We start from the raw sequence: 20,952 nt of genomic DNA, 5'->3' as shown, positions 1-20,952 counted from the left end.
GTGGGCACCGCGGGCAAGACGAGTGTTACGGCCTTGCCGGCGGTACGCAGGATGCCAAATTCACCGAACATTGCCCGTTAAAGTACCTGTAAAAGAGAGAGTGAAGCAACATTGCGGCGTTTTGAATACTGCCACCCCGTCTGGTCCCCGAGATTTGCAAGAGTCTGCTAGTTGATTGAAAACATCCAAGGGGTCACCAGACTGGAGTCTTCACTAGGAACACACAGGTTAGGGTGGTGAAGGACGCAAGGATGCAGTAGTGCGCGTGAATGAGTAGAGAGCATGACTTCGATGATTGTTTTCGGGGAAGGACACGCGAGTAACAGGTGATGGTGGTTTGGGTGAAGCAACAGAGATAAACCAGACATGGGGCATTGTTGTGAAAGGGGGAGCATCATAGTTGAACACTTCTTTTACAATAACAAAAGTGAACGAATGACAACTGATGAAGGGAAGTGTGTGTGTGTGTGTGTGTGTGTGTGTGCGTATCTCTTGTTTCCGGCCATGCTGCATGAACCCAAAAAATATTTGGTAAACAAAAATGTAAATGGATAGCAAAGATATACATGCACTGCACGTTTTATTTACAAGTGTTGCTAAACATTTACTTATTATATTAGCAGAAATATTTTTTTTATCATGGTTGACTTGCAGTGTGTTCACTTACACCTACTATATTTCTATCACCAAGCGGCCCAAGAGCTTGTCATCTACCTCGATTAAATCACATGAATGAAGTGATAGAAGTTATTTAAGGTGAAGGGGAAGGTGTTAGAGGGATTCAAAAGACCCGCCTCGACGCATACCCCGCCCACCCTCGACGTCATCAGTGGTTCAATATGGCGGTGACTAAGTGATCGTATGCCCGACAGTCTCTATGTTCTACCCAAATTTCTCCAGCATGGCAACTCAAAAGCCTGTAGAATGGGTATCAGCGCTTATTATAAGATTCGAAGAACAGGTGAGTAAGGGATGAAGGTGGCGTAGGGTATGTATGGCGCCTGTCTGACACTTGAAGACAACTTGTGTTTTGTTTTGATAGAATGAATGGGATCGGGAGGCAGCTATTGATCGCCGACCTGTCTCTATGAATGAACTCAACGCCTTTTTCAATACCTTATTTCTCGTATCCATTACGTTGGTGTTGAGGAGAGGAATGACTCCGGGAGTTTAAATATACGGGGTTAGGATAAGATAAGGGTGAGAGGGAGGGTAGGAGAGTGGGTTTTTAATGTGCGCGTGTGTTGAGCAGGTCGACACAGGCAGCCACACGGCCTACACCACTGTCATTACTCTCACTACCACACTAGTACCACACTCACGCCACAAACACCCAACACATCTACTTTACTATGTGTGTCTTGCCTCTTGTCACTAATTGGTGGCGTTGATTGATGACATGACTGGTTGTGGGTGTTGGTAAGGGGTGGGTGTGTGAGGGTAGACAAAAGGTATGATCAACTAACTTAATATGAAATAAACAAAGTATATATAGCTTAGTGACTTTATTAACCTCTGTATGTATGTTCCTACTTGTTACTCGTGTACTGTATGTGGTAGGAAGGTTGATATCACATTTATATCTTGACATTATTGACATACAGTACTAGATAGAGCACTATTAAGCATGAGTAGGGTTATATATCATAGTTGTGTTGTTTGTACTCTTACCTTTGTTGTTATGAAGAGGTCAAACTTATGGTAATATTTAGTTTAAGGATGACAACTTAATTTTTGTATTTTATCATAGATTATTTTCATGTAAAATGTGTACAAATACATTTTTCTTTTACCCTTTTACACCCTCACCTCAACACTCGCACCTCTACACTCACCTCTCACCTCTCACTACCCTCACCTCTACACCCTCGCACCTCTACACCCTCACCTCTACACCCCTCACCTCTACACCCTCACCCTCACCTCACCTCTCACCTCTACACTCTCACCTCTACACCCTCACCTCTACACCCTCACCTCTACACCCTCACCTCTACACCCTCAGTACTCTGGTTGTAGCGGGAGTAAACCATTGAGTACTGTTGTTCACTCCTACAAAAATCAGACTTAGAGTACTGTACTTCCATGATGGTTTGTTTGTGTTAGGGGTACTGGAAGGGGAGGGAAGGAAAATAAACACTTGTGGTCTAGTGTATACAGCGCTTACCTTCTGTTCCACGAGTCGGTGGTTTGATCCCCAGCAGGCACTCCCAGTTCACCCAGCTGTAAATGATTGGCCTCTTATGGTTCACCAAGATTAATATAACATCTTCAGTAATAGAGAAAAAATACAATACTGTATGTAATTTGTGTCTTGAAAATAAAAGGATAAGCTGTATCAGAAGGTTGTTTACTGAAAATGCGTTCGTGAGAGCTTTCAGTAGACCTGCTTACAACGGGTCACTATAACACACTGAATAGTATTTGATATGAAGATACCTTCTTTAATACGTTATTTATTACCTTTGAGTGTTTTATGATGACTCAGTTTGGCTACTTGTACACTTAAACAAATGATAAATGAATAAACCAGGGTATATGCAGATGCATAATCCTTTACACTACCTTATTACTTATTAAGTGATGATAAATACACTGCAATAGTATTTATTAGGTGATGATTAATACACAACTGTACTGTACTAATTTACTAAGTGTTGAAGACAGTAATTGTGGTAAGCTGAGCAGCTGTTTGCTCTGTAAACAAATTAGTATGAAATAACTCATGTTCAGTGTGGGATTCTATTTTCAGGAAAGCCGATTCTGTATGCATAAATACTGTATATAAACAGTTACTGAAGATAACATATAAAGTACCTGTATCGTACCAGTACAGTATTTACAATACTGTACTTGTATTAGTTACTCTTTTTCTACTGTAGTCCTCATGACAAAACTCAAAATGACTGCAAGCATTCCTGGTGAATGTACTGTACACACTCCACCACCAATAAAGAGACTTAAAAGCAAGAGGTAACAGGGGCTTCACTAGTCACATGGCTGTGTCTCCCGTGGGAGATTGGGGATGGATAAGAGAGACGGTAGACAGAGGGGGAAAGTCTTAGGGGGTGAGAAAGATATTTGCTCTTATCAGTTTATCTGTAATGAATGAGTGGCCAGCTGTTACCACACGAGGAGGTGACAAGGTGTGATGCTCGTACAGATAAGGGAAACTCCACTTTAAACTAATTCATTCTTGTGGAATCAGTCAGGGGAGAGATAAGAGATAAGATAACCCATTCAGGTATGTACAGTACTGTAGTAGTAGGAGTAACTTGATCTGTTGCTCAGATGTGTGTGAATAAATTTGTAGTGAAATTTAATTGACCTTGTTACAGTGTGAGTGTACTGTATTACCTATGGAACACTGTACCAGTAATACATATGACTTGATACACTGTAGAGAAATGGATAGAGAGATACTGGTATATTGATATGTAGACATAGTTATTCATTCATTCTTTCATTCAGTAAAATCATTATACAAATTTACACTTAGGCAGGATGTACAGTAACTTTTAGCGCAGATAATGTGTATCCTGTATAAAGAGTGTTTGTGTTGTTTATGATGGTGGTTGTCTTGCTTGGCTCACCACAAAATTTAATCTTGAACAATTGCTGTATTTAACAGCATATAAGATGCACTTTGTTCTGAAAAATTACTAAAAAATCACCTTGTGTCCTGAAACTTATTTTTACCTTTTCTTACCTAATGGCCACCCACTAGAGGTGACCATGCTGTGGTAAAGAGGCCAGTGGCCTGTGTATGATCCCTCCATTGTTCTTGATAGTTTTGAAGCCCAGTACTGCTCATGATTCCACAGCTTGGGTTGGTACACCATTCCATAGCTCTACCAGCCTCTCTGTGAAGGATTATTTCCTTAAACAGTATTCATTCTGCGTGATGACTTGGCAAGCTTGTAGTTATGTCTTCTCGTGTTGGTGGTGCGTGACATCACAAAGAAATGGCCCGGGTTCACGTTTTCCATCCCTTTCAGGATTTTTAATGTTTCAATGAGATTTGCCCTACTGTGCCTTGTCTGAAGGGTTGTTAGTCTTAAAGCTGTCAATCTACTTGGATAATCGACATGACTTACTTCTGGAATCATATTCGTCACTGTGTTGCTTATTTCTAGGGATTTTAGGTCTTTCTGTGGCCTCCCATAGGCTACTGATTCCCCCAGTTGCTGTCTCCAGTGGTCTTGTGAAGTGGTTTGGGTAGGGAAGTACCATACCGTAGTAAAACACATCTTTTACAAGGCGTACAGGGAATATGTGTGTTTATATACAGTACTGTATTCTTGTGTATGGTGACTGCATCAGATGGATAATGACTTCAAAGATTAAAGAAAAGATATGTACATTGTAAGTAGTTTTGAATTTAATTACAGTATTTATTGACAAAAATTAAATGAATTCTGAATGATGTTGACTTTTCAGTTGCCGTGTCGGACAGGCCCACAGACACAACACTCAAGATTCAATGTGGAGCAGAACAAGGAGTGCCTCATCCAGATTAGTAGATACAAGTTCTCATTAGTCATATCAGGTCTTTACAAGATCCTACAGAAAGTCAACGAAATGGTATGTTAGTGGTGTCAGACTCTGTTAATGTGTGTTTTATTTGCTTGTTGATATTAATTGGAAAAAGTATCTTATTAATTTTTTTATTACCAGTGATACCTTGTTTGATCATGTATAAAATAGTACAGCATATAGCCATAAATCTGTCACTCAGTGTTATGGCAGCCTTGTGAACCAATCCAAGTGAGTCATTACCCAACTTGCACTGTATTTAGTCGATATGATGAAAGGTTGTGGAAATTTCTACCTTTTTTTAATTTCAGCGATCGCATGGCCCAGAATTTGAGAAGAACTATTATGAGTCGCTACTGATTGTGTTGGATACCCTTGAGAAATGCTTATCCTCTCAACCCAAAGATACAACACGAGATGAAGCGATGAATGTTAAACTTCTACTGAGAGAGACCTGCCAGTTTATTGGTGAGTGTGTTTGTATTTCTATATTAGCGACCTGTGGTGTAATGGTCAGCATCGTCGCCTCGCAAGCGAGTGGACCCAAGTTCGATCCTCGGGCAGGGTGAAACTATGGGCAAGTTTCTTTACGCCATTTGCCTCTGTCTACCCAGCAGTAATTGGGAACCTGGATGTTAATCGATTTGTGGATCGTGTTCTGGGGTAATGGTTAGCCAATGCAGTTGGCGAGTTGTCCAATCTTCTCGGACTATTCCTTGACACTGGGTCATGCAGCTTGTTAACTTGGGGTGTGGTTGTTGTGTTGGCGACAGCTTCTACACCTTAACAAATTCACGCCTAAGAGGCCCTTGGGCCGGCCATCCTCGATTTCGAGGGGCTTCCATTATTATTATTATTGTATTAGCGTGCTCTCTTCTTGGTTACGTAGGGTGGAACGAGGGAAAATCCTGCCCGTGCCTGAGGTTTTCACTACAGTACCTTTGCAAATGATCCAATTGCCCAGAACAGGATCTCTAATGCTAACATTTTTTATTCCTTTAATACAGTTGTAGGTCTGTTTCATACAAATAGTTATGAGTACAATTTCAACACAGCCCAGAAGGGAGAATCAGGTGAACTAGTATGTGGGCTGGTAGTGGAGAGGTTAGTGGTTAATAGTGGTGGTTGTTAGTAACTGGGTGTGTTTTAGAAAAAAAACAACCACTATCAGTGATAATTGGGAGGTGGTGAAGCACATCCTGAAAGTTAATTGTGTTAGATTCTGGAGAGTAAGCTCTGAGATTTGAAAAACCTAAACTTCTTTATTTATTTTGTATACTGTATTTGGCAATTTGAATCACTGGCATTGTAATGAGAATTGATGGCCCGTGCAGAGAACTGGGTCCCATAGGCATGAATGCCTTTCTGGGGCAGTAAATCCTTTGGTACACATGAGGCAGCATGGTCAACAGTGCAACCAACTGTCTTCTCTTTCCTAATTATAAAGTTAGGTACTGTATCTATTAACAGCTGGGTGGACTTGGGGTCCCCCAGGATTGAATTAGTGGTATTAGGAGAGGAAGCAAGCACTGGTTTGTCCCCTCGGCTGCTGCACCCCTATCAGTATAGTAAGGTACTACTGTATTATTGTAGTAGGTTTGCAATTTCCTAATCATTTACTGAACATTCCTTTAAGAAGCTGCTCATTACATTGTTTCTTTTTCAGTTCCCGGTCTGCAAAGTGAAAATCCTATGGTAAATCAGCTCAAAAACTTAGCATCTAAAGTACTCTTCGCTCTCAGTGTAAACAACTTCAATGCCGTCTTCAACAGAATATCAGTGAGGCAAGTAACTGAAATGTGTGCTGTACTTATTTACCTTTTGGTATTTGTTGCTATCTAGTAAAGTTCTGTGTATTATTTAGAACGTTAAGAAACTTTTTGTTGGTATCTAGAAATTTGTATGAACATTAGAGACACTTTACTTAATGTTGAAATTAAGAACATGTTAATTATCTTAAAATTTTCATTGTTACCTCCTGGGTCTCATCCTGTCAAATTATCAGGTTTATTTACTTTCTTCTTCTGATGTTATCAATTTATAAACATATTCCTCTGCAGATACTGTACTGTACTGTACCACCATGTTGTTTATCCCAGCATATCTCTCACGTTAAGAATAGTTGTCTGTAGTATCATCCTTGGGATAGTGTTATCTGTCTTTCCTGAAGATCTTTTTTTTTTTAATGTTAAGTTTACTGCCACAGTTGGATAGGGAGTGAAATGCCTTAAGCTTGAACAAAAGCAGGGTGAAGTATGACCAGTACACCCAGTCATAGATTTACTGTATCAGTCCCTAGGTGTCTTCAATCACACTTTCACATATTTTTTTTTCCTCCAATATTTCATCAGTTTCCTGCAAGGTAGTGGGATAGTTGTGTCATATTCCTCCAGTGTGTAACCAACACCTCTCTGTTTACAAAGACGGTGTTCATTATTATGCAAACACATGGTGGTTGTGCTCCCATCCATCCATCCATCCATCTATCTAAGGGCTAAGTAAATCAATATTCTGCAGAGACAATGATGGTGTGCTTATTGAGTGAATTTACCTGTACTCTCTCCTCTCCTATCATTACTGAAGTATATATATTGTTCTCCAGGTTACAAGAACTCAGTGCGAGCAACACAGATGAAACTCAAGATCTTACTGATATAGAATTAATACAACACATTAACGTGGATGTCTTCAGACTCATCAAACTCCTAAATGGTAAGTGTTCTTTTATTTGCTGGGTGATGGAAGTCAAGGGTATGATATTTGATCAATTAATTACAAGGTCTAGTGTTGAAGAAGTCATGATCAAGCAGTAGAGTGATTATCCAGAACAATGGTTATAGTGAGTTACTCCCTGCATGTATAAGAGCTTCTGATAAAAGTTCTTCCACCATGGTGTTGTAGGTTATCTGAGCTGCTGTGAAACTTCTGTGGATGACTTAGTACTGCTGGTGACATGGCATCATTACAGTATATTGCTCAGGGCAGCTCCGAGGTAATTGAACCAGGGCGGGAAACAGCCTGTGGTGCATCTCTTAACAGCTTAGGACTCTTGACATTAGGTGTACAAGGTACATGCATTGGACTGAAAGGGCTTAGGTTTCTGTTCCCCTTGATCCATCCCAGACAAACTTAGGAAAGGTGTAAAGATAATTTATTAATATTTTTGTCACTATGCTCTCATTTTTAATCGCCTGTTGCCATTTCATTTCAGAAACTATACAGAAATTTCGCAGTTTACGAAAAAATGCTCAATTAGTGTTGATGAACTCAATGGAAAAATCAATATGGAATTGGATGGACACATACCCTAATGAATTTGCAGATTTACAGGTGAGAATTTTTCTATCATATAAGAGCTCTGGTGTTGTGAGTTTTCAACCTTTAAGTAGATTGAGCATTAGTAATAAGTTGTCAGTTTATGTAAGGGATTATGAAGAAAACTTAATTTTTGAAAAGATGTGAACATAGGTAAAATTCTTGAATTATGGTTGAAGGTTATTCAACCTCACACTTTCAATCAGTTGCATGAATGGTAAATGTAAGAGGTAAGTCTTTACTCAGTCAATTGTGTCATGGTTGCATGCAAGCTACTTGGCTCACACTAGCTGATGTTTGTAGCTCATCTAAAATTCGATTTTTACATGGATAGCATAGCCAGTAGTTTGAAGAGCTGGTGAAGGATAGGAAAGTGTACACCACAGTACTGTGTTTTGAAGACTTTATGAAAATTAATGATATTAATGAAGCAGAAATATTTCTTTGTAGTTTAGGAGAGGAAGTCGGGAAAATAGAGTGCATACTGTAGTAAAACAGGTGTGAAGGGTGCCAGTCATCAGTGAGATGAACCATTCATTTTATGGAGAAATGTAAAGGTAGTTGGATGAGCTGTTACCTCAGTGATTGATGTGAAACTTTTAGTTACAGTCCCATTACTAAAGAAATTGACTTTATAGATAACAAAGTTTCTCAAAATTTCAGAAAAGAAGAAATGAAGAGTTGGCAAAGTGCTGTGAGATAATGTTTGAACACTTAGACAGCTATGCAGAGAGCAACAAGAGAAAAGCAGCAGTTTGGCCCCTCCAGATTATGCTTCTAGTCCTATCTCCGGTAAGTTCATTTGGTCATTGATAACATAAATAAGTGCCTTTGATGGTGTTAGTCGTCATTTTAGGGATCCAACATTTGCAAACATCAGGGGAAGTTGTGGAAGGGGGAATGGAAGATGACTAAGGAAAGATAAGCTGTTGGGAGACAGTAAGAGACTAACTGTTGGCAGACAGGGTATTTGGTGTTCATTCTCTCTGTGATGTCAGTGTTATTTTCTGTTCCTGCAATATATACCACCTCCCTCTCCCCTTTCTTAAACAATCAGGCCAAAATCATTGTTGTTGTTTTGAGTGTTCTCCTCATGCCTATACTGCTTTATTATATTGCCTTTACTTCCCCCAAACATCTGCCTTTTTTCCTGTTCTCCATATTAAGGGTGCTTTCCAGAGGGCCCAGTAGAAACATAACTTTCGTGATCGCTGCTAATTTGCTCTTCACTTTTATATGTTTTCTCCTTAGTATTCTGTTCAGTTTCCCTCAAGTTGTTGTTTTATGATTATATTATACTGTACTGTATTTATTTCTCTGGTGTATAAATTTTTTCTTGCTTAATATTATTGATTTTTTGTTCTTGAGTCTATTCTTGTCTTTTTCTATGTACTTTTTGTTATATATTTTATAGAAAAACCTGTCACTTTAAAAAAACCTTTGTATTCAGGTTTATATTAATTTGAATTTGTTTTTCTCCATCCATAAAGAGTGACTTTTGTTATTGTCTCTTATTCTACAGAAAGTGTTGGAAGAAATTGTGAATGCAGATGCAGGTGCTCCATGTTCCCAAAGACATTTTAAGAAGAAGCAATTTATTGACCAGTTAAAAAAGGCACTGATACCCCACAACATCAGTAGACATTTGACAGAGGCAGCTGCTGTAACCTGTGTCAAGTTGTGCAAGATTGCAACCTATATTAATATCAACGACTCTAATAATGTGGTCTTTGTTTTAGTCCAGAATGTTATTAGTGAATTAAAGGTTAGTGTCTGTGTCTGAACTGGACTGGACTTTTTTATCATTGTTGTTTGGGGGAGAAGAGTGCAGAGCATATATTTTCTCCTTGTGGGAAATGGATTACATGGGTTAGGTGAATAGCTTTTGTGTCTGTATCAGTGTAAATACCTAAAAAGTACCCATCTATAGCAAGTACAAACTTTAACGACTAGGATTAACGGGTTAGTCCACCTGAGCTAGATTTTGGAGTAGTATGTACCTCAGTCTGCAGGAGTTTATTGTGCTAGACATATCTTCCTCTCTTCCTGTTTATCAGTATTACAGCTTCCCTCATTATTTCCCCCCCCCCTCCCTCCCAGAATTTGCTCTTCAACGTTGTGAAACCATTTTCTCGAGGCCAAAGCTTCATATGCCAGGATGTGGACCTTATGATAGATTGCTTTGTCTCGCTCTTCCGCATCCTTCCACACAACAACGAGGCTCTCAAAGTTTGTCTTAACCCAAACTCTGCATCATCATATCACTTCGTTTTGGTCAGCTCTCTCTACAGGTAAGAATATCGATGTTTTAATTATATTATGTGAGAGAGAAGAGAGAGGGAAGAGAAAAGAAAAGATAGATGAGAAAATAAAAAATGAGAAGGGAGAGAAAGAGAGAGAGAGAATCACTGAAAATGTAGCGAAGGGGCAAGGTAGGAGGGCATGTGTTGGTACGAAAGGTTTTAGCTCGGGAGGAATGGGGTATGAAAAAATGTGCCATGACCCTGATACCCTCCAGGACAGTGGGAAATAGACACTGGGATACTGGTAAGGAAAGATTGTTTGTTTTTTATTTTATACTGAGCTGAAATGACTGTGAAGTAATTTTGGTTTTATGGAAGTGTATTGGTTATGTTAGGGGTTTATTAGATGTATACGTCAGAGAATTATTTAGCCTGTAATGTGACTCATTGGATTTTTCATTATCTATACTACATACATCTCTCTAAAAATTTTCTCCGCAGAATAATAACACAGCCGCGACTACCCTGGTGGCCCCAGATTGATATAGTGTACAACAAGTCCAGTGAGTTGAGATCCATGTTCACCGACACCCTCAACAAAGTCACTCAGGGATGCATCTCTCACACCCCCTTAAGGATGATTCAGGTGAGTATATGTGTGTGTGTGTGCTGGTGGGTGTGGGTGGGTGGTTGGGTGTTTCTTACATTTCCCTCATCTTATTGTATCTTAAAAGGCTTGACTCCTTAGTGTAATTTTAGTTTTAGATTATGGGTGAACTTGCTGTATCGTATAATACTTCCTCTTGTGGGAAGGGTTGGGGGTAAAGAAGGGGAGGGGTGGATGAAGAAGGATGGGGAGGAGGAGGAGAAGGAGGGAAGGGGTGTAGGAGGAGGAGGATAGAAGGGGTTTAGAAGGATGGGGTGGAGAAGTGGAGGGGAGGAGGAGTCTTCTTTGCTTGATGCTTGGATTCACAACCACCAGTGCCCATCAGCAAAATTTCAGAATGTTATACAGTAATACTGTCGTCCATCTTGGCTCACATCTGCTCGTGCTGGACCTTGAATCTAGTTGTCCTGAAAGTCTGGATAATTTGACTTGATTTACTTTCTTTTCAGTGTGAAGTTTGTTTTGTTAGGTTCTTGCTTAAGGATTGTCAAGGGTTTAGTAAGTTTGCCTAAGTGATTTTTTATGTTTTAGCATTTGACTTACATTTATTTTGACAGATCATGACGAACACAGTTTCTGTTTTATGATTTTCCATAGACTCGGTGATATTTGTGTAACTGTTATTTTTTTTATTGCCATATTATGCAAACTTATTTGCAAGAAACTTTTTCAAATGAAGTTTAGTCAAGAAATCAATGTCATTGCCTATCTTACATATTCAGAATGATGTTTTTTAATACAAGATCATTAATAACTTCTTTTTATCATTTATATGAACATATGATTTAATGTATATAATTATATTTTGCCAGAGCTTATCACTGAAGGAGAAAATGGGGACGCTTAAGTTTAAGGAGAAGTCATCAGAGGAAGCACCTTCGTTTAGGAACCTCCTACTGTGGATGGTTCGTCTCATACATGCTGACCCAATGCTCATGCTTAATGTAAGTTGTGTTCAGCAAGACTGTTCATTATCATCACCCAGTAGTACCAGTACAGGATTCTGTAATATGAAAAAATTTTGAATTAGCATCACTGTGTTTTAAAGTACTGTACTATAATATGATGGAAAAATTTGCCCCCTTAACAGAATCAAGGTAAAGCTGGTCATGAGATTCAGAGTTCAACCTTGGAGCTGATCAATGGATTGGTATCACTAGTTCATAATCCATCTATGCCAGACGTGGCAGCAGAAGCCATGGAGGCATTGCTTGTCCTTCACCAGCCTGAGAAGATTGAGATGTGGAACCCAGAAGCACCTATCAACACCTTCTGGGATGTCAGGTAGGAGTCCTTGCCTAAACTCGTTTTCGGTCTAACATTGAAGTGTCAACCTCCATCACATTCATTCCCAATTTTTGTCCAGTGTGTGCAGTCATTTGCCATTCTGTTGACATATTCCACTATCATATATCTTGACATCAACTGTTAACAACGACTTCAGATATTTTACTCAATCAATCAAATGTTATCAAACTCGACTTGTTTTTTGTGCTGTAGCCAAAAAAAGGTTGATATTCAGCACTTGATTTAACTCCTCGTTATATTTACCATCATTAATGAGATACTCTACAGTACGTACTGTTAATTTTTTGTCCACTGTTGAACTTTCTCTTCAGAATGACCTCTTATCGTCTCAGTTGAATTAATGTTCCATTATTTTTCCCTTCCAGTTCGCAAGTGCTGTTCTCTATATCACAAAAGCTCATACAACATCAGATCGTCAATTACACAGAAATTCTCAAGTGGTTACGAGACATCCTCGTGTGTCGGAATGCATTTCTCCTTCGCCATAAAGACTATGCCAACTGTAATATTGGTGCTCACATAGCTATCTGCAAACAAGCCCATATCAAACTTGAGGTATGTCACAGCATTTAACATACAGTACAGTTATGTAGGGTGTTGTGTTGTGCTTGATATTGCTTTGTGTATTTTAAAAATCGTGTTGTCTTCTAAAATGATGTGCGTGATGTATACGGGTCTTCTGTTGTTTGTTTATTTATTGGTGAATGTGACCAGGATAGATACTTTAATGATGTGTTGTAACATTATTTACCAAGGCTATAATGAGAGTGCTTGTACTGGCAGGTTGTGTTTCTAATGTACCTGTGGAGCATAGACATGGATGCTGTGTTGGTGGCCATGTCGTGCTTTGCCTTGCTGTGTGAAGAGGCTGACATTCGGTGTGTCTGGGATGAAGTCACAGCAACGGTCACTTACCTACTGCCGAACTACCATGTCTACCAGGAACTCGCCGCTGCTTCCACCATTCTCACAACAGGTAGGGGTTGTGTTTGTTTATAAGGTTCATGAATTAATGTGTGATATGAGTATACGGTATAATGGAGATGTTGCCTATAAATTATTATCTCCTTCACTGTGGTGTAGTTGGGTTTTGTAAATTGTTAGTGCTTTGAATCAGACCTGGGTTTGTGCATGATATGGAACTAATATCCTAATAAAATCTAAATAATGTAGGTATGTAACTGTTTAGAATTGGTCTCTTGTTTTTCAGTTTACCTCATTACCTTGTCATAGGCAGCTATATCTTCCCTTCCAAGCTTTAACATTAGCACCAGCATACACTAGTACACATATTTATCATCAGCATTATTTTATGGGAATATTTTTTGCTTTGGTTAGCTGTGATTACCTAATGGCTATTCTCCATGCTGTATGGTCTCGCAGCCTCTCTCATCAGGTTATTCATTCTGCCTGTGTCATTCTCGGCCTGGCTCTCCTCCCCTCCACATTCAGTCTCGTGCACTTCTTCACCCAGCTGCCCCATTAGCTCAGAATAGGGTTTTCTATCTTTCAGTGTCATTTTACATATCCACCTTACCATTTTCATCATCTTGCTCAAGTCTGCATAAAAATATTGTCATCCTCTTTAACTGCCCATGTTTCACTGCCACGCAACATCACACTTCTTATGCCAGTTTCATACATCTTGCCTGTGAAATACTGTAGGTGATTTTTATAGTTACTGATCTTGGGCAATCAGCAGATATAAAAAAAAAAAAAAAGTTTTAAAGTCTTCTGATTCACTCCCCAACGTCTAATTTTCGTTCACATGTATACACACATACAAACATGCATACAGAGGGTCACCGGGTTATGAATGGGCTCCGTTCCTGAGGACGTTCTTAACTTTGATTTGGCTTATATATTTGTGTGATTAAATGTGACTTTATTTCTTCCAGTTCCTATAGGTTTAAAATAATTATAGAGGCACAAATAGTCTTAGTGATTTCTTCATCAGGTTTTGGGGATAGTGACATTTGTCTATACTGTACTGTACCTGTATTACTTTTCATAGTACAGTATAGTAAATATGCAGTAACTAGACATGTGCGACCTGACGTAATATTAAGGCCTTTTAGTCAACTTGCTCTGTCTTTTTAATGCAGCATCTTTGGAATCAAGAATATTTAGTCTGCAACATCATCAGGGTAAGAATATCATGTACTGTACTGTATATATAGTCTTCAGTATATAATTTCTCTTATAAACACGCTATAGTACTATATATTTTTGTATCCATATTTACGTTTTTTTTTTCATGCATAAATGTTGTTGAAGTCATATTACTTTGTCTTTCTTATTGTCACAAACAGCATCTTTTTCCAGGAATTTGTTTGGGTGTTTTTGTTTTTATTTTATTTTATTCAAAGTTCATATTTAGGCAATCACATAAGATGAAGTGTCTGTGTAATAGTTAAACGTTCTGGGGACCTGTGTTTAAATCTTATTCTGAGCCCATACACATTTGGGGCATCAAGTGAATCCTCCTCTAAAAAGAAGTTGGAATTAAAGAGAGCGAGAACTTCTATATGTAAGAGTGATTCATAACTGTAGTAGCAGGTTTGACTTCTTAATGGCTGGCAGGACTGGTAAACCCTCGCTTTTGACCTTTTTTTTGTTAGTGACATTATTTTACAAACATTTTTCCACTGATGGATTTGTTCAGTTTACCATTATACAACTTTTCTCATAAAATGTCCACCAGTACCGGTAATAGTTGTGTTAATGTACTATATGCTATTGTTGGTATAATGATTTTTGTGTTGAATATTATGCATTTGAAATGAATAATAAGTATTTTGCAACATCTTGAAGTTATCAGCTACATGCTAACATTTTGAGAAAAACTTGTTTACTTCCCTTCATTTTCTCCCCACAACAGGTAGAGCGGCCCTACAGAAACGTATCATGGCTCTGTTAAGAAAGATTGAGAAGTGGACACCAGGTTGTCTTCATGTGAGTTTCATATCAGAAAAGAAAGTGTGTGTGTGTGTGTGTGTGTGTGCTTAGGTGTGGAAATAATTTAGATAATTGGGGCATGTTCTCAGGTAGAGTTGTGATGTAACCAAGAAGAATTTTGAGAGAGGAAATACTGTACAGTAGTTAGATTTGTTATTGACTTCCATCCCTCCATACATATTGTCAGCACCAAGAGATCAGTTAGAAGTGTAATGTACTGTATTGTAGTCAATACATTTTTATATTTGTGTGTACTGTACTGTATACATTATTGACTTTACTCGACAGGCATGGGAAGACACGTTTATCAATTGGGAAAATTCCACAAAAATGTTAGTGTCGTACCCCAAGGCCAAGCTAGAGGAGGGGCAAATTTCTGAGGGGTTTCCTCGTTCTGTTTGTAGAAGAAGAGCGTCTCACCAAAGTTCGGAACATGAAATGGAGGTAAGTGCCAGACTTTTGAAGTAGATGCATGCTTTTAATACACACAAGATGTTTTTATTATTTAGCATGATATTTTTTATCCTCTTTCATAACAGATCATATTTGAAAATAACCTGATTGATAAAATACTGCTGGATAATGGGTTAATTATATTTTAAATAATGTAACTTCATTTTCCAGAGACTTTTACAGTTTTTCTTTGCTAATGACACAGATACTAAGCTTCACTAATTTTACATTGTGTATTTACCAGGTACAGTATTGTTCACAGTCATACAAAATATATCCTGTAGCTGTATTTATTAGTACATAAAATAAACATTCCATTGATTTATGTTTTATTATAAATAGTTTTAAATTTTTTTCACAAATTGACTATGTATACAGTTCCGTGTCAACATAGGATTTTATACGGTGTTTATAATTTCTTAAAACTGTAATTATTTCCTGATCCAACAGATTCAGGACCAAGTCAACGAGTGGGCCAACATGACAGGGTTTCTCTGTGCGCTGGGTGGTGTTTGTTTGTTGGGTAAATCTCCCTCACGACCTCAGGGAGTCAGCCCGAGCTTGACCGTCGATGTTAGAAAACCTGCCGTCTTGCCCAACACTAACCAGGACATGCAGTATTGTCCTGTCACACAGTAAGTGAATCTCTTAGATGGTTGGTTTGTGACTTTATTCACTATTCACTCCTGTGTTAAGTGGACGTAGTGTATGAGTTTATTCACTAGTTCATTAAATGGCTCTGATGTATGAGTATGGCTCTTATTTTCACTTTAGTTTTACTTAAACATTGTATAAATTATACATGAATCACATGAATTAATTCTTTCACAGATTTGTCGGCCATCTTCTTAAGCTTCTGGTGTGTAACAATGAAAGATTCGGAACCCAAATACAGAAACACGTAAAAGAGTTGGTGGGGCACGAAATGTCTCCTCTGCTGTATCCTATCCTCTTTGACCAAACTAAGGTTATTGTTGATAAGTTCTTCGACCAGCAGGGACAGGTGAGGTGTATTGTCTTCCTTCATGTGATCATATTTATGCTCTGTTGTTTATGCTCTCTTTATCACTCTTGTTATACAGGGTTATTTATTTTTATCCGAAAACCCTAAATGTTCTTCACAATGATAAGACTTTTTTCCCCACTGAATTATAGGTTCCTGTTTATTGTCCGTCCTAAAATATTGTAATCATTTAGGACTCTTGAATTAAAAATTACTCTGCATTTCCTGTTTTATGGGATGGAAACTCTGGAAAATATATTATTAGAGACCAAAAGTTTCAGAACTATATACTTATTACACCAAATTCTGACCATAATGTTAATATTAATAGTATATCTTCCAAACAAGTTTATCTTTACACAACATTATGTGTATTCTTTCATAAATGTCCAAATAATCTTTAATATAATTTCCCTACAATTTCTTTCACACTATGCTAAAGTCCCTCACTGCAGCTCTTATGTGGCTTGATTCACCAGAACATTGTCATTCACATAGTGCAACAAGCTCGCTTCTTTATACCAAATTTTGTAAACTAGCTCAAATATATTTTAAGGAAGATTCTTACTTTAGCACAGATGTTTAGAATGACTATAGGTGTCTACTTGATATATTTTTATTAGACTGCTGAACCTTTTTATCTGTTGCAGGTAATAGTGAGTGAACTGAACACACAGTTTATTGAACATATAATATTCATAATGAAAAATGTATTAGAGAACAAGACTGACCATCCTTCTGAGCACTTGGGTGTTACCTCTATTGAACCTATGATGTTGGCAATAGTAAGGTAAGTGTGTGTGTGTGTGTGTGTGTAAAGTTGTCTCACCATGTCCCATTGTCTAGCTAGATGGCAGATGCAAAGTTTCCTCCAAATATTCCTGTCCTCTCACAGCACTGCCCATCTCTCTTTGTTAGGATTTGAAAATATATGAAGTGATGTGTAACTTCAAATATGGTTTGGCAATTTATATATACAGCTTCATATATGGTTGACATTGTTATATAAGTTGGTTGTGTTTGATGCATTATGTCTGATACAGACCTGTATATAGATCTGTATAGAATATGGATAGATTTCTGTAGTAAAATTAGATATTGCTGTATTTAGTGTTCATATTTAAAGTGGTACAGTCGAGTTTTGTATTTTTATGTATGTTTTTCTGAAGAGTCCCATTTTGGGGTCTTGAAAATGTCTTGGTTTTTGTGGGAGATAATTCAATAGTCTGCTTCTTTTCTTTCTTTGTCAGATATGTGAGGCATTTGGATATTACAGTCCACACATTACACATTAAAACTAAACTCTGTCAACTGGTGGAGGTGATGATGCAACGAAGGGACGACCTCGCTTTTCGACAGGAGATGAAGTTCCGCAACAAAATGGTCGACTACCTCACTGATTGGGTCATGGGCAATTCTCACCAAATAGCTCCACCAGGAACCATTGATGTAACGTCTGTGTCCAAGTGAGTGAGAGGAAGATCCTTAGGTTTTTTATATATGATATTTCCCTTTTGAAATTAGAATCACAATTTGTATATTTAGGAATTGTCAGAACTTGAGGAGTTGTATTAATGTGGAAGGATTAGTGTTGAGGCTGATCAAGTTTATAAATTCCCAACCTAGCCTAACCTAACCTAAATTGTACTTAATACAGGTAGCTTGAATTATATTATGATAATTATAAGGAATAGAATCATGAGTGGGTTTTCACTTTCAGCATATATATGCAGTATGATATAACGGGATGCTGTAGGGATCTAGACCAAGCGTGTATGGAGGCAGTGGCTGCTCTTCTACGGGGACTTCCTCTTCAGCCGGAGGAAAGTGATCGTGGTGATCTCATGGAGGCTAAATCTCAACTGTTTCTGAAGTATTTTACACTCTTCATGAACCTCCTCAATGACTGCATGGAGGCTCAAGAGGTAAGTGCTATTATCTTCTCTCAGAAATGGTGGAAACAATTGTGTGTTTCACCTCATTTGTACTTTGTTTGTTTATTATGTCCTCCTATCTCAAAGACTGGGGGATATAGCGGTCATCTAGCATGTGTGTATGTTTGTGTTATTTTTCTGTGTCTGTACATGCGCTGACACAAGATACAGTGGTAAAGTTTCTCTGTGAAGTGTTTGTGTGTAAAATGGTTGATAGGTTTTTATTAATTTATCATTAAAAATATTACTGGTAATATTTTTTAGTTATGGATAATGGATCTGATATTACTTTGTTATTTATTAATGATCCTTTTTGTTTTGTTTTATGTTATGTTATTGAACCACTCTTACCGGGTATAACTTGATTAATGGTGCAGCTGTGTTGGTGCACTGCAATGTAATATATATTTGGTTGATAAGTTTTTAATGTCTTTAAAAATGAATCTCTTGTTTATTAATATTGACCACTCATGTCAATTCATTAAGTAAACAGGTGTCCAGTGTATCAGTGTAATATAAATACTGTACGGTATTCTTAACTTTTATCTGTCTCAGTTTGACTCCTATTATTGCAAGTACACTGTATGAGTGTTTGTATTGTATGAAGTGAATTACACACACATTGTTTTTCTACTGGACAGGTTGAAAAGGATGTAACTCGACAACGTGTTCAACCAGGCAAGCTGTCTACTCTCCGTAATGCCACCATTCAGGCCATGTCTAACCTTCTCTCAGCAAACATTGACTCGGGCCTCATGCACTCCATAGGGCTGGGATACCATAAAGACTTGCAGACCAGAGCAGCCTTCATTGAGGTGAGGGCTTTTGTGGTATAACATTGTTTAGTCACCGATAGATAGGCTAATTGATTCGGTTCATTACCCCAAAATTTCTCATTCCCGGAAGAGCTCTGTGCCGGTTATTACTGTTAACTGGAAGATTAATTACTGTATATTACTATGTTATATTATTGACTTAATATTTTTTATTTTTTTCCACAGGTGCTAACAAAAATTTTACAGCAAGGGACGGAATTTGACACGTTAGCGGAGACTGTTCTTGCTGATCGCTACGAGCAGCTGGTGCAGTTGGTGACCATGATCGGTGATAAGGGAGAATTACCAATTGCAATGGCTCTTGCCTCGGTTGTTGTTACACCACAGATGGTAATAGACTGAGTTTTATTGTGTTTGTTGATGTAGAATAGAAGGAAGAAGGAATTGTATGTGTGTATGTGTGTGTGTACTAAGAGTGAGTGAGTTAGTTAATTTTAAGTTATTTTTTAGTTTATAAAGTTAGTGGTTATTTGGGGAATAAATAAGTACCAGTAAATGTTGAGGTTGAATCCAATGGAAAATTAGGAGAAACTAAGAGTATAATTGATGGAGGGAGTGTGACTGAATAAGGGTTCAGTGTGATGTAGCGTTTGGAGATTAATAACAAGGATACAACAGATATATTATCCATTGAGTAAAATTTAGATAGATTTTAGATCCTAAGAATGAGCCAGGCTGATGTTAGCTTCTTCTGTCCATGTCAACACTCATGCTGATGTAAGGTCTGCCCTCAGAATGTCTTAGCCACTTTCATATTCTCTAGTCATTAGTATTTTCATTCATTCATTGTCTTTGATATATCATTTTCTGTCATAGCAATATCCTCCCTCTGTGTATTCTCTTATTTCTGAATATAATATTACCAGGGGTATTCACTTTCCTGTGCATTTTACTTTCCTGTAATCATATAATCTGTCATTCCTTCATAAACAGAGGTAGATTGATATATACATTCTATCATTAAATAATAATTCACAGTGGGATTGACCCTTGTGTTACAGGATGAATTGGCCCGTGTGTTCGTCACCTTATTTGATGCTAAACACCTGCTGTCCCCGCTGCTGTGGAACATGTTTTACAAAGAGGTGGAGGTATCTGACTGTATGCAAACACTCTTCAGAGGCAACTCACTCGGGAGCAAAATTATGTCTTTCTGTTTTAAGGTTTGTGATAATGACTAAATACTTTGTTGTAGTAGTAGTAGTAGTATCCTTCTGCTTGGTGTGTGTGTGTATGTGTATAGTGTCTCTACTTCATGTCGCCATGTACTGTACACTTGTCCTGTACCATTTGTCTGCTACTTCTTCCCCATCTTAGTGTTCCTGTATCTTTTCATGCTCCCCCACTCACTCTACAAAGGTTGAGTAGAAATGAACATTAAAGATACAGTATTTTTGTTACATTCATTTAATTCAGTATTTTTTTTTTTACCTTTGTTTTTCAGATCTATGGAGCTTCTTACTTGCATAATCTTCTTGAACCATTGATACGGCCATTGATGGAGGATTGTGCTTATTCTTATGAGGTTGATCCAGCAAGGCTCGACCCCACTGAGGATGTGGAAGAGAACAGACGGAACCTCATAGCTCTCACACAGAGAGTGTTTGGTGCTATCATATGTTCCTCAGATAGGTAAGTGGTACAGTAGTGGACTTTTGTTCACTTGTACTTAGGTCAAACATTATACATTACGGTGGTC

The 20,952-nt window shown here is 38.1% G+C and overlaps 1 protein-coding gene across 7 annotated transcripts in view; it reads left to right on the top strand.

The window, feature by feature from the left end:
• Positions 1-840: 840 nt before the first annotated feature.
• The window catches only part of LOC121875322 (neurofibromin-like), a 78,442-nt gene continuing 58,330 nt past the window's right edge, over positions 841-20,952 (top strand). For 5 of the 7 annotated variants that reach the window (XM_042379819.1, XM_042379823.1, XM_042379818.1 and 2 more), the window contains exons 1-26: positions 841-961; positions 4,441-4,584; positions 4,848-5,004; positions 6,203-6,320; positions 7,139-7,248; positions 7,748-7,866; positions 8,515-8,643; positions 9,374-9,616; positions 9,952-10,142; positions 10,596-10,740; positions 11,574-11,705; positions 11,852-12,045; positions 12,435-12,624; positions 12,853-13,045; positions 14,175-14,216; positions 14,951-15,024; positions 15,316-15,471; positions 15,931-16,115; positions 16,312-16,483; positions 17,134-17,273; positions 17,734-17,949; positions 18,204-18,408; positions 19,059-19,232; positions 19,419-19,583; positions 20,255-20,416; positions 20,698-20,885. In XM_042379819.1, coding sequence (XP_042235753.1) covers positions 878-961; positions 4,441-4,584; positions 4,848-5,004; positions 6,203-6,320; positions 7,139-7,248; positions 7,748-7,866; positions 8,515-8,643; positions 9,374-9,616; positions 9,952-10,142; positions 10,596-10,740; positions 11,574-11,705; positions 11,852-12,045; positions 12,435-12,624; positions 12,853-13,045; positions 14,175-14,216; positions 14,951-15,024; positions 15,316-15,471; positions 15,931-16,115; positions 16,312-16,483; positions 17,134-17,273; positions 17,734-17,949; positions 18,204-18,408; positions 19,059-19,232; positions 19,419-19,583; positions 20,255-20,416; positions 20,698-20,885 — 4,028 coding nt within the window. In that variant the 5' untranslated portion in view covers positions 841-877. The remainder of the gene's footprint in view (positions 962-4,440; positions 4,585-4,847; positions 5,005-6,202; positions 6,321-7,138; positions 7,249-7,747; positions 7,867-8,514; positions 8,644-9,373; positions 9,617-9,951; positions 10,143-10,595; positions 10,741-11,573; positions 11,706-11,851; positions 12,046-12,434; positions 12,625-12,852; positions 13,046-14,174; positions 14,217-14,950; positions 15,025-15,315; positions 15,472-15,930; positions 16,116-16,311; positions 16,484-17,133; positions 17,274-17,733; positions 17,950-18,203; positions 18,409-19,058; positions 19,233-19,418; positions 19,584-20,254; positions 20,417-20,697; positions 20,886-20,952) is intronic. The other 2 variants (XM_042379824.1, XM_042379821.1) reach the window with 1 other exon arrangement.

Source organism: Homarus americanus, unplaced genomic scaffold (genome assembly GCF_018991925.1).
Source record: "Homarus americanus isolate GMGI-L3 unplaced genomic scaffold, GMGI_Hamer_2.0 scaffold56241, whole genome shotgun sequence".
Classification (NCBI taxonomy): domain Eukaryota; kingdom Metazoa; phylum Arthropoda; class Malacostraca; order Decapoda; family Nephropidae; genus Homarus; species Homarus americanus.
The sequence above is the reverse complement of the archived record's forward strand: the minus strand, read 5'-3'. Positions and strand labels throughout refer to the sequence as shown.